Source organism: Quercus lobata, chromosome 7 (genome assembly GCF_001633185.2).
Source record: "Quercus lobata isolate SW786 chromosome 7, ValleyOak3.0 Primary Assembly, whole genome shotgun sequence".
Classification (NCBI taxonomy): Eukaryota; Viridiplantae; Streptophyta; class Magnoliopsida; order Fagales; family Fagaceae; genus Quercus; species Quercus lobata.
This window is the reverse complement of record NC_044910.1, coordinates 19795746-19808667: the sequence shown is the minus strand read 5'-3', so window position 1 is coordinate 19808667 and position 12922 is coordinate 19795746. Positions and strand designations below refer to the sequence as shown.

The following is a 12922-nucleotide window of genomic DNA, read 5'->3' as shown; positions in this document are numbered from 1 at the left end:
TAATTTTGTGTAATATGTCTACTTAAGTTTTTTAATTTTTGTGCCAAGTGAGTTAATGAGTGCAAAATACTAAAAGTCCAACAAACCAATCATATATCTACTCAACAAAAAACACCACATGCATGTTCTATCTTATTAAAAGTTAGAATAAAAATGATTATAAATAGTATTAAACTTAGGTAGGAGTTTTAACCTGCATCTGATTATGTTTATTTTTTCTAATAATTCGATTGATTAAGTACATTTTTATGATAAAAAATGAGTTTATTTTCAAATGAATCCATGCATATGCAACTATGCATGGGTTACAAGCTAGTTAAATCTAATACTCAATTCTTCATAATAATTTTAAAACATCACTAAAAGTTAAAATATTTATTTTAATAAATTAAGTATTAATTTTTACATCTTACATGAGTGTGATAATTGCATTTTACAATAGCCCCTCCAAATGCTTGTTTGGAAGTCTTAGTTGCTATATATACAAAGACATAGTTGAGAGAAAATCCAATTAGATTTTAAATTTAAGTCTAATTTAGTATCAAGTGTCTTATCTAAAATTTTTAATTTTTATGCCAAAATTAAATTAGATTTTCAATTGGAGTCTAGTATTACACCATATGTCCCATATATATATATATATATATATATATATGTGGGGCCCAAATAATTTATGGGTTAGGCCCATTTACTCGTGGGGAGTCCAAAGGCCCAAGCCGATGAGGGCTATGGTCCAAGCTCGATAATATAAAGCACAAGATAGCCTTGGGATACAGCCGAGAACAGTTCAGTTCTCGGCAGACCCAGAGTCCCACCGGAAAGAGGGGCAAAAACGGTATAGGACTAAACTTGAAAGAAAATCTAAAATATCCAGGAAAAGCTGCCCTTACTGCCATTCAATACTCTGCACCTGACAGAGCCGTATTCTTCGGCTTTTACAACCACCCACAACGACTTTGGGTATGGGCTGATGGGACAAGTATCAGTCTTGGAAAGGTTGACCCTACATGTGGACGAAGGACAGTGAACGCAGGCGAGTATAAAAGAAAAAGTAAGTAATCTAAAAAAGGGGCTGGGGGAAAAATGGCCAAAAACCAGAGCCTCCTAGCCCATCTCCAGGAGAAAGACTCCAGGGGTGAAGACAACTTAACCATGTATGAACACCACGAAAAACCCACCGCCTGGTGACCAAGGCCTAGCCTTTCAAACCCACGCTCTACAAATGATATTGTTTGGGCCTTTTTTACGTGCGAACCCAACACTGTTACGGTTCGTTACGAATCGTGTCCTTACAATTGGCGCCGTCTGTGGGAAAGGCTTGTATGTTGGCATAAGCAGTGGATCGAGAGAGTTCCTTTGCCATTTCTAACTGTTGATTATAGAATTTTAGTGTAAAGTTCCGCTAGGGGCTATGCTTCTTGACTAGGGGCTACGCTTGGTAGCGTTAATCGCATGGATAATTCTAGGGGCTTGGCCGAGGAGCTAACTCCCCTAAAGCCAAGGTCCCACGCAAAGAGAAAACTGAGTTGTGGACAAAACCAAGGTATTGTATGGTCCTTGGACTCAAACCTATGGGGAAACCAACTACTTGGATGAGAAAACTGAGTTTTGGACAGAACCAAGGTATTATATGGTCCTCGAACTCAAACCTGTGGGGAAACCAACTACTCGGATGAGAAAACTGAGTTTTGGACAGAACCAAGGTATTGTATGGTCCTCGGACTCAAACCTATGGGGAAACCAACTACTTGGATGGGAAAACTGAGTTTTGGACAGAACCAAGGTATTGTATGGTCCTCGGACTCAAACCTATGGGGAAACCAACTACTTGGATGAGAAAACCGAGTTTTGGACAGAACCAAGGTATTGTATGGTCCTCGGACTAAACCTATGGGGAAACCAACTACTTGGATGAGAAAACTGAGTTTTGGACAGAACCAAGGTATTGTATGGTCCTGGACTCAAACCTATGGGGACTACAACTGAGTTTTGTATTGTATGGTCCTCGGACTCAAACCTATGGGGAAACCAACTACTTGGATGGAAAACTGAGTTTTGGACAGAACCAAGGTATTGTATGGTCCTCGGACTCAAACCTATGGGGAAACCAACTACTTGGATGTGAAAACTGAGTTTTGGACAGAACCAAGGTATTGTATGGTCCTCGGACTCAAACCTATGGGGAAACCAACTACTTGGATGAGAAAACTGAGTTTTGGACAGAACCAAGGTATTGTATGGTCCTCGGACTCAAACCTATGGGGAAACCAACTACTTGGATGAGAAAACTGAGTTTTGGACAGAACCAAGGTATTGTATGGTCCTCGGACTCAAACCTATGGGGAAACCAACTACTTGGATGAGAAAACTGAGTTTTGGACAGAACCAAGGTATTGTATGGTCCTCGGACTCAAACCTATGGGGAAACTAACTACTTGGATGAGAAAACTGAGTTTTGGACAGAACCAATGTATTGTATAGTCCTCGGACTCAAACCTATGGGGAAACCAACTACTTGGATGAGAAAACTGAGTTTTGGACAGAACCAAGGTATTGTATGGTCCTCGGACTCAAACCTATGGGGAAACCAACTACTTGGATGGGAAAACTGAGTTTTGGACAGAACCAAGGTATTGTATGGTCATCGGACTCAAACCTATGGGGAAACCAACTACTTGGATGGGAAAACTGAGTTTTGGACAGAACCAAGGTATTGTATGGTCCTTGGACTCAAACCTATGGGGAAACCAACTACTTAGATGAGAAAAAGATTGAGTTTCGTAAGGTTGGCTACTTAATAAAAATTCTAAGTTACTTAATCCTCGGCTCAAATACTGTAAAAGGTTAATGCCAATAAGAGTGTTAAGAAGACGGTGAAAACGCCCCACTATTCAGCAACCTAGGGGGCTGTTCATTTTGCGGGTGATATGTCTTCGGATGGTTACTTCCTGCACCGCATCGAGTATTCAGATATTATCTCAGCTAGTTTTGGGGTAAGTATCGTTTTTCACAGGTCGGCATTGTTGTGCCAAACAACTCTATTAAAGTTATGGTGATATCTTTTTCTTAGCAAGTATTTTGACCCTAGGGGTCATTGATTCAAATGCTATATTATTGTGCCGAAAAGCACTCGCAAATTCATAATAGCGCCTTTCTCTTTGATAAGGGATTATGGCCCCAAGTATTGTACTCTAAGGTCGGCGGTATTGTGTCAGGCCGACTCAGTAAGCTCATCATAATGTCCTTTCTTTTCCTGCCTAATAGGAGTTTCAGCCCTAAGTATCACTTGTTCAATTCAGTATTATTAAGCCGGACTGTTTTTATAAATACAGAGCTAGATCTTTTTGTTAACTGGGACTTTGGTCCTAGACGTCGGTCACGGTTTAAAAATAAAAAGAATTCACAAGATTGTATGTCTATTCATTGCGTTATCATTTCGGAAGTATAGAGATAGAACATGTGATGTAAAGTGATAAGAATTTTTATTAATATAAAGATGTATTACAACGTACAAAGAGGGGCTTAAACAAGCCTATACAAAAGGTGGATTGCCAAAACAGTAAAAAAAAAACAGCAATACAGATAAATAAACAATCAGACATCTTTTTAAACTCGTCTCCGAAGTCCTTCCAAACTTTGCCTCAGTAGCGTCCATATTAAGAGAAGGACCTTCTTCAGAAGAAGATGGAGGAGATGAATGAAGAAGATAAAGGAGATGAATGAAAAGAAGGAGGAGAAGAAGAGGGAAGAGATGAAAAGAAAGAAAAAGGAGTAAAAGAGGGAGAAGGAAAAGCACCAGGATGGATCTAGTGATGGAAAGAAGAAGAAAGAGAGGCAAAAGGAGGCACCAGTGAACGAAGAGAGGAAGAAGCAGGGGCACTTAGTCCCTGCCTCAGTCTTGACTCCTAACACACTGGTGCCATGTTAGATATGCTCATGAGAGAGCGGGTGGTACTGATTATGGGTGTCCTCGGCTCAGTCACGCCGAAAGTTTGACGTGACGAGTCCCTGTTTCGGATTTTGGCTGAAAGAAAAGTGGGACAAATCTTGAGTCTCCGCCATCCTTGCCCTGACCGAGCCATTTTGAGCTTTATTAGAACATGGTGTTTTTGGGAGGGGTATGGTTCCTTCATTGCTTATTACTATGTTGAACGTATCACAATTTAAGGTATAACCAGAGGGTAAAAGTAAACTCTGGGAGGAGTCTAAGGATTTCAGATTTTGGGGGGGTTAAAGGGGTTCGTGTATGGGAGAAAAAACTCTCGCCTTTCCTTTTTATATGAGGGACGAAGCGGAAGGTACTTAATATGTTCAGATCTCCAAGGAAATCTGCAAACAAGAATATGCCTGTTCCGTTTCCCCACACCATCAATAACCATTAAATCTGAAAGGTCTCGTAAAGGGAAACTATTAAAGACACGTTTTGGATAGCCAAACGGCATGAGCGCGTCGTGAATAAATTAAGAGGAACATCTCGTAGACCGGTACATTTTCTGGGCAGGTGGAGAACCGCCAACATCAATGAAAGGCTGAATTAAATGAGCCATAATAAAGGCTCGGTATTACCAAAACCCCCCTTTCCAACCAAGAGGTCGGACAGCAGGGTTTTGAGGGGCTATTGTGGGGCCCAAATAATTTATGGGCCAGGCCCATTTACCCGTGGGGAGTCCAAAGGCCCAAGCCGAGGAGGGCTATGGCCCAAGCTCGATAATATAAAGCACAAGATAGTCTTGGGATATAGCCGAGGATAGTTCAGTCCTCGGCAGACCCAGAGTCCCACCGGAAAGAGGGGCAAAAACGGTATAGGACTAAGCTTGAAAGAAAATCTAAAATATCCAGGGAAAGCTGCCCTTACTGTCATTCAATACTCTGCACCTAACAGAGCCGTATTCTTCGGCTTTTACAACCACCCCCAACGACTTTGGGTATGGGCTGATGGGACAAGTATCAGTCTTGGAAAGGTTGACCCTACATGTGGACGAAGGACAGTGAACGCAGGCGAGTATAAAAGAAAAAGTAAGTAATCTAAAAAAGGGGTTGGGGGAAAAATGGCCAAAAACCAAAGCCTCCCAGCCCATCTCCAGGAGAAAGACTTCAGGGGTGAAGACAACTTAACCATGTATGAACTCCACGAAAAACCCACCGCCTGGTGACCAAGGCCTAACCTTTCAAACCCACGCTCTACAAATGATATTGTTTAGGCCTTTTTTATGTGCGAACCCAACACTGTTACGGTTCGTTACGAATCGTGTCCTTACAATATATATATATATATATATTTTTTTTTTTTTTGTTTTTTTGTGCCAAGTGAATTATTAGTGCAAAAGCTAAAGAGTAAAAACAAATGGAAAAAGAAAGGTTTGGTTCGACTTTGATAAGGTATTAACGTGATTATTGGCAATGGGCATTGGGGAAAATTAAAGAATAAAAAAATAACAGATATGATATTTATATTTATGTTGGACTTAGGCTTCTCATCTAGCAAATCTAAATTAACGTAAACTAAACTCCACCACAACAGAAAACTATTAACATTTGCTATCAATATATTTTTAATTCTTATATCACTATTATTATTATACAAATATAGTGGTTGGGTAAACTAAAATTGAGAATTTCTTGGATAACAATTTAAATGATTTTTTTTCCAATTTGTTTCAAATAAATTTATACTATTTATTTTAGACGTAAATATTTCATATTTTCAAATATATAAAAATTATATATATTATATATAAATTTGGTAAAATTTTAACACGCATACATATGTACGAACTTACAAACCAGTTTCCTATCAAATTCTCACATAATATTTGCACTTCTTGTAATTCCTAACTAAGCATGCATTTGGGAAGTAATGAAAAATTAAAATTATTTCACTATTCAGCTTATTTTTACTACTATTTATACGCTTCACTACACTTTTTTGTACTATTTCAATTAATTTTTACCTTTATTTACAATACTTTCAGTAATAAGTTTTTAATTTTAGCAAAATAAGCGGTATCTAAACAGACTATAAATATACTCAGTTTTTCATAATACTTTTAAAAATCACAAATAGAATCTAAAAGTTAGTTTATCACAAAATTGTGTTAATTGTTCGCAGAAAAAAGAAAAAGAAAAATTGAAGGTCTAAATCAAGCTAACTTGCTAACTTGGTATAAATAAAATAGATTGGATGTTCCGATATTGTTTACACCGCCCATACATAAAACTGAATAACTCGATCTTGTGAATTTAAAAAACAAACGGTTTGGATTTCGCCCACGTCAATTAGAAATCTACAAGGACTCGGACATGAAAGGCAGTCTATAAATTAGAAAGCAAATCCCTAGGGGCACGGTAGATACTCATACACGTTCGTCTGTTCTCTGCTCCTGCTTTTGCCGTTGCCATGTCTCGCTTGATGTCAAGAGAAAACCTTCCTTTGGTTCCACATCGGAAAAGAAGAAAAGAAAATCCGACCCAATCGTCAGAGCCATTGCATGAATTGATCAACAAACTCCCTGATGCTCTGCTGTTGGAGATTTTTTATCGACTCCCTCGTCGATCTGCTCATCGATTCAAATCCGTCTCAAAGCACTGGTCTTCTCTTATTTCCGATCCATACTTTGTTCGCGGCTTCATTCCCTTTACACTTGTGATACAGCATTTTTTTAGATCGACTAAAAAAATCCTGGTTCTTCCATCCAATAATTCTGGGGACTATGACTTCGGTGATGATTTTCTCAACTTTCTTCCCTGTATCAAACGACGAGTAAGGAAAGATTATCACTACATAATCACAGCATCGTTCAACGACTTATTGTTACTATACAGCGAAGTTAGGGAAGACTTCATTTTAAATTTAAAGCCAGGTTTTTGTGAGTACTGCGTCTGCAATCCGCTTACAAAACAATGGATCACGCTCCCTCACCTTCCCTTCAACAGTAACAAGGACAGCGTTATAGTTGGCTTTACATGCGATCCATATAGTTGTGATAAAGAGCAGGGATGTAAAACCCATGCACATTACAGATATAAGGTGGTACGCATTCATTCTCCCACTCAACCCAACACTACTCAATTACGTGTGCAGATTTTTTCTTCCGACACAGGAGAATGGTGCAACTCAGTTGTTTCGTCACCACGGGGACTGAATTCGTTCAGTTTGATATCTAAGAATGCTGGTGTTGTTGTTTGCAATGCGATGTTGCATTGGGTGGATTATAAATATGGGGGAATACTCCAAGGCATTGTTGTTTTCGACCCATTTAACGATGCAGAACGATGCCGTTATATTGATCAACCCATTGGCTTTCCGTCTTTAAAAGGCTCAGTCTCCCTTGGTGTGTGTCGAGGGCATCTTCGGATGATCCAACATCCTTCTCCATGGTTTTACGGGGACTGTCCCAATGCTCGCAGTTTTTCTATTTGGGAACTGGAGGATTATGATAATGGAGGTACATGGTGCCTGAAACACAAAGTTTATTTCAAGGACATGATTTTGGAACATCCCGTTCTTGCTAAGTTACCGAAGGAGTCTTTATCACCGATCGTGTTGTTGCCAGCTTTCCACCCAAATGATGAAAAAATTCTCTTCTTCCAACTCCGCAATTACATTCTTAGGTGCAACTTGCAAACGATGGTATTGGAAATTGTCGTCGAACTAGAAGAAACGAGGGAAAACTTCGTTGACAACGCGAAATCTGTCTTCCTACTTGAGCAACAATCATGGCCAACACCAGTTCCTCCCCTCCCATTGAAGTTCAAATAGCATTCCGAGCATGAAGTTTAAATAGCGTTTCAATTTGTCTCAAGAAGCATGAATGGAGTTTAAATGTTGTTAATTATTTGAATGTTAGTCCCATTGTTATTTATTTAACCTTTTAATCTTTCATTCTTCTACAGTACTCACAACTCACAAGTATTAGGATTCTCTCTATTGAAATAGATCAGTTTAATTTTAATAACATGACACTTTGTACATATTTAGATTGGAAATAAAATCTCATCTGTAAAATAAATTCTCCCGATTTTAAGTGAATAAGGATCGTGTTTCGAGCTTTAAAGTATCTAATGCTTCTTGACCGTCAAATCTAGAAAATAAAAAATTTCAGTTGTGAAACTCTATCCATTTCATGTAAAATAGAGGGCATCACGTTCTATTCAACAAGCCAAGAAAGTACTAACTTGATAATTTAATTAGCAATGTCTTGGTTTTGTTGCTGTTACTTCAGGTCCATTATGGCAGCTACGAAGTTGCTTAAATCTTTTTTACTGGCATTTCACATTTTTTAAAGATTGTAAAACCAAATATTATCATTGTTGTGTTGAGGAAAAATAAAATAAAGTGTTCTACATCATTCTGACATTGTTCTTCCACATCTCATTCAGATTAATAAATAATGATCTGTTAGCTTGAATAAAAAATTAATATATTTTACCTTTTTTATCTTTTCCACAATTGATCTTTAAGAAAAAAAAAAAAATTATGCATATGTTTGGTGGATTGAGATCCAATGCAGTAGTCCTATCCATTGCACGATGTGATTACCATATTCATATGAGATGAAAAAGTTAATAAGATATAAAATAAATAAAAATAAATAAATAAATAAGTGAAATGGTGAAAAAGTTTTTTTTTGGTTGTTGTTAATTACGCATTAGTTTTTACATCTTACATAAGTGTGGTAATTGCATATTGCAATGGCCTTCCAAATTCGTGTTTAGTAGTCTCAACTACCCGTGTATATATATATATATATATATATAGGCGAAAATACAATTTTAGTCCCTATATTTTAGACCAATTCCCATTTTAGCCCATAAGTTGATTTTGCTACTAATGTAGTCCCTAAAAAAAGAAAATCAATTCTATTTTGGTCCCTACTGTCAACTCACTACAAAAAATGCAGCCTATAGCCGTGTTTTTTTTTTTTTAGCTGCATTTACAAAAAATGCGGCTATAGGTAACCAACATAAAAGATGGAGTGCATAGGTGGCTTTTTTTATTTATTAAAATGCTGACATGGGTGCTAGCGTGTATTTCTATTATTATTTTATTAGCCACGTCAATATTTAACATACCACCTATGCACTTTGTCTGCCATGTAGGACTTATTTTTAGTGGCCGGTTGACAACAAGGACCAAAATAGAATTGATTTTCCTTTTTTAGGGACTACAATAATAACAAAATAAATTTAAGAACCCAAAGTGTATTTTCACCATATATATATATATATATATACCAAAGTTGGGAGAAAAAAATTAATTAAATTTTAAATTGGAGTCTAATTTACACTCATTTACTCAAGCAAGAACATCCCACCTGTCACAACGCTAACAATTTTTCTATTTGGGAACTCGAGCATTATGATAATGGAGGTAAATAGTGCCTGAAACACAAAGTTCATTTTGAGGACATGTTTACAGAATATCCCAATCTTGTTGAGATAGCAAAGGAGTCTTCATCACCGCTCGTGTTGTTGCCTGCTTTTCACCCAAGTGATGACAAAATTCTCTGCTTCAAATTCCACAATTACATTGTTATGTGCAACTTGCAAATGATGGTATTGAAAATTGTCATCCAACTACAAAATAGGGAACCTTTAGGACCCGTTTGGATGGAGGGGGAAGGAGGGAGAGTGGAGGTGAGTAGAGTAGGATTGGTTAAAAATATGCTAATTTTATTTAGGTCAAATTTACTCTACTCTACTTTACTCTCCCTCCCTCCCCCTCAATCCAAACAGACCATTAGTTGACAATGTGAAATCTGTCTTCCTACTTAAGCAACAACCATGACCAACACTAGTTCCTCCCCTCCCATTGAAGTTCGAGCAACATTCCTAGCATGAATTTTGAATAGCATTTCAATTTGTCTCAAGAAGCATGAAGTTTGAAAGTTTTTAATAATTTGAATGTTAGTCCCATCCCATTATTTATTTAACCTTTTACTCACAAAAAACATTTGGATTTGAATGTGTATCCTTATTCTGATCCTCTCCATGCAAACTATTTTTGGTTTTTAGCAGTTACCACGGAGTTGAAGGCCATCATATTTATATGATTGAAGTAGGTGCTTAAATTTTTTTGTTCAGATTGTGAGAAGTAGGGCATTTCTTTTTTAGTATGCAAGAACATTTGTGCAGAGCCATGAAAGGACAAAAATTCAAATTCTTTTATTTTTCCTTTTAAATTACAGTTGATGCTTTAATAGAGTGAAATTATATATGTTTTGGCACAATTATCTCCAATATGAATTCTGTAACAACTGAGTGTTCCTTCAAAAGTGTGGTGATCAGATTGTCCTTTTAGTTGTCTACTGCACACAAGTTTTTGCATTAATTTTGCTTTCTAATTAAGGTTTGGAAGTGTGTCTTGGATGTATTTTCTTTGATTGTGAATGCACAATATTAACTTGTTATAGCAACGAAATGCCTCCAACTTTTCATCAAATGATGCGTTACAGATTTTTTTTTTTTTTTTTTTTACTTTTGCATCGCAAAGGGTTAACTTTCATCAATTTCAAAGTAGTTTTGCTCCTACTCAGGAGTTGAATTTGCTTATAATTTGGGAATATGCAGGTACATGGTTCATGATACACAAAATTTACTTCAACGGACATGGTTTCAGAATATTGAATTCATCTATGTAGAGACTTGTCTTAGAAGTCAAATCAATACAGAAAAACTTGTCACCACTCACCAAAACTCACAAATCTTTTTCTAGGTTCTGTCGTCATCTGAATAATTATAAACCACATGCAATTAAGTTTTTATAATAACAAAACTAGTCATCTAAATAATTATAAACCACATTTAAGTTTTTATACTAACAAAGCTAGACAAAAAACAAAGGTTTCACACTAATAAACTAAATAAATAAAAACAAATTTTCTCAAAAAAAAAAAAAAAACAAAAACGATTATCAAAATTTGTTAGGTGGCAACCTAAAAGAAATTCGGTATGGATTTTGAGCTTTTTTTTTTTTTTTTTTTTTTTGAGAAAGAGGTAAGTAAGTTTATTGAACTAAATCAGATCGGAATACATCATCCAAATCATTGGGTAGCTCTTCTACCCATACATCAGTATCTGCAGATAAAACTGCTCTTCTAGCTAGGGCATGTGCCAGTTTATTACCCTCTCTACGTACGTGAACAAAGGAACAACATGCTAAAGATGAGCTGAAACAGCGAATCTCCTTAATAATATGGCCAAATAGAGTACGACTGGGACCACATGCATTGATGGCTTGAATGACCCGCTGGCAATCACCTTCAAAATACGCTTGGGAGAGCAAAAGTTCTTTCACCAGGATCACAACTCTATAGGCCGCAAGTGCTTCAGCATGCTCCACGGACTGGGGTCTAGGAATTTTCTGACTCAGCGCCCCCATGACATTACCAGAGCTGTCCCGAACCACCACCCCAATTCCAGCTAGCTCACTACTTTCAAAAAAAGCCGCATCAAAATTAGCTTTATACCCACCCTCTGCTGGTGGTGACCACTTGACACGGGGAGCATGGCGCACTAGATTCATAGGTCGCTAATGAACCTCAAAAAACTCCACAACCAGCTCTTTTGCTCGACAATATATCTCCTGGATGGGCCACGTGGGTTGACGTTCACGCAGCTTGTTTCTACGCTGCCAAAGACTCCAGGCAATTGTTGAGAAGATAGCGACAAAGAAAACAGAGCCTTGCTCAAAAACAGAGTCAAGAAGATCCACAAAACTCCTATGGGCTTTTCGATACAACTCTAAAAATCTAGAATCTGATTTCCAGACCGACTTGGCTTGATCACACAGCCATAATGCATGCAAGAGCGTTTCCTGATAATCCTCGCACAGGGAGCAAGTCACGTCCACAGGAATCTACTGTCGAACTAGATTTTGTTTTGTGGGAAGAGAGTCCTTTGCTGCGCGCCAGATAAAATGCTTGATCCTTTGTGGCGCATGAATTTTCCAAATGCGCTTCCATAGTAAGGAACACGCCCCACCCGACGAAGAAGGAAGTCCATTGGTAACTTCTGCCGCCAGCATTCTGTATGCAGACTTAACCGAATATTCGCCATCCGGAGATAATGGCCAAACCAGCGTGTCCTCTGTATTCACAGCACTAACATGTATCCTCATGATCTTCTCTGATTCCCAAGGGTAGAAAAGGTGTTGAATCAACCCAGGATCCCATATTTTTGAATTGGGATAAAACAAATCACACACCTTCTCAACCCTTGCATCATTCCTAGGCGAGAGCACTCTGCTCTGTCCCACATCCGGCAACCAATTATGACTCCAAATATCTATCATCCGGCCATCCCCAACTCTCCACACTGCCCCCTTTTGAATGACATCCCTGGATTGTAAGATACTTCACCATGCATAGGAGCATTTCGAAGGTATTTGGACTTCCAAAATATTTCCAGTTGGGAAATATTTAGAGCTAAATACTTTAAATAGTAACGACTCCTTATTATTCAAAAATATCCAGACCTGCTTAGCAAGCATTGCCTTATTAAAATTTTGGATATCCCTAAAACCCATACCCCCAATAGATTTGGAGGAACACAACATCCTCCACTTCACCCAATGTAACTTTTTTGTCTCACCATGCCCCCACCAGAACTTACGAATCATCATTTCAATATCTTTACATAAGTTGACTAGCAATTTGAAGACACTCATAGAGTATGCCAGGATTGATTGAATTACTGCCTTGATCATTACCTCTTTCCCAGCTTGAGAGAGTAACTTTTCCTTCCACCCTTACATTTTTGCCCATACTCGTTCTTTGATTTGGGTAAAGCTTGCTTTCTTCCCCCTCCCTATAAAGGAAGGTAGACCCAAATATTTCTCATAATGTTGAATTACCGGAAGACCAAGTGACCCCTTAATTGCTTCCTGAGTTGTTTCATCTGTGTTGCTACTGAAGAAGAGAGT

At 37.9% G+C, this 12922-nt stretch overlaps 2 protein-coding genes across 2 annotated transcripts; one reads left to right on the top strand and one right to left on the bottom strand.

The window, feature by feature from the left end:
* Positions 1–6397: 6397 nt before the first annotated feature.
* On the top strand, positions 6398–7759 carry LOC115951726 (F-box protein At5g49610-like). Its single transcript, XM_031068878.1, has one exon. The coding sequence runs from the start codon at positions 6398–6400 to the stop codon at positions 7757–7759; it is 1362 nt and encodes a 453-aa protein (XP_030924738.1).
* Positions 7760–11005: 3246 nt separating this feature from the next.
* LOC115951725 lies at positions 11006–11524 on the bottom strand. The gene has a single exon (XM_031068877.1). It carries the CDS (start codon positions 11522–11524, stop codon positions 11006–11008), a length of 519 nt encoding a protein of 172 aa, XP_030924737.1.
* Positions 11525–12922: the final 1398 nt, after the last annotated feature.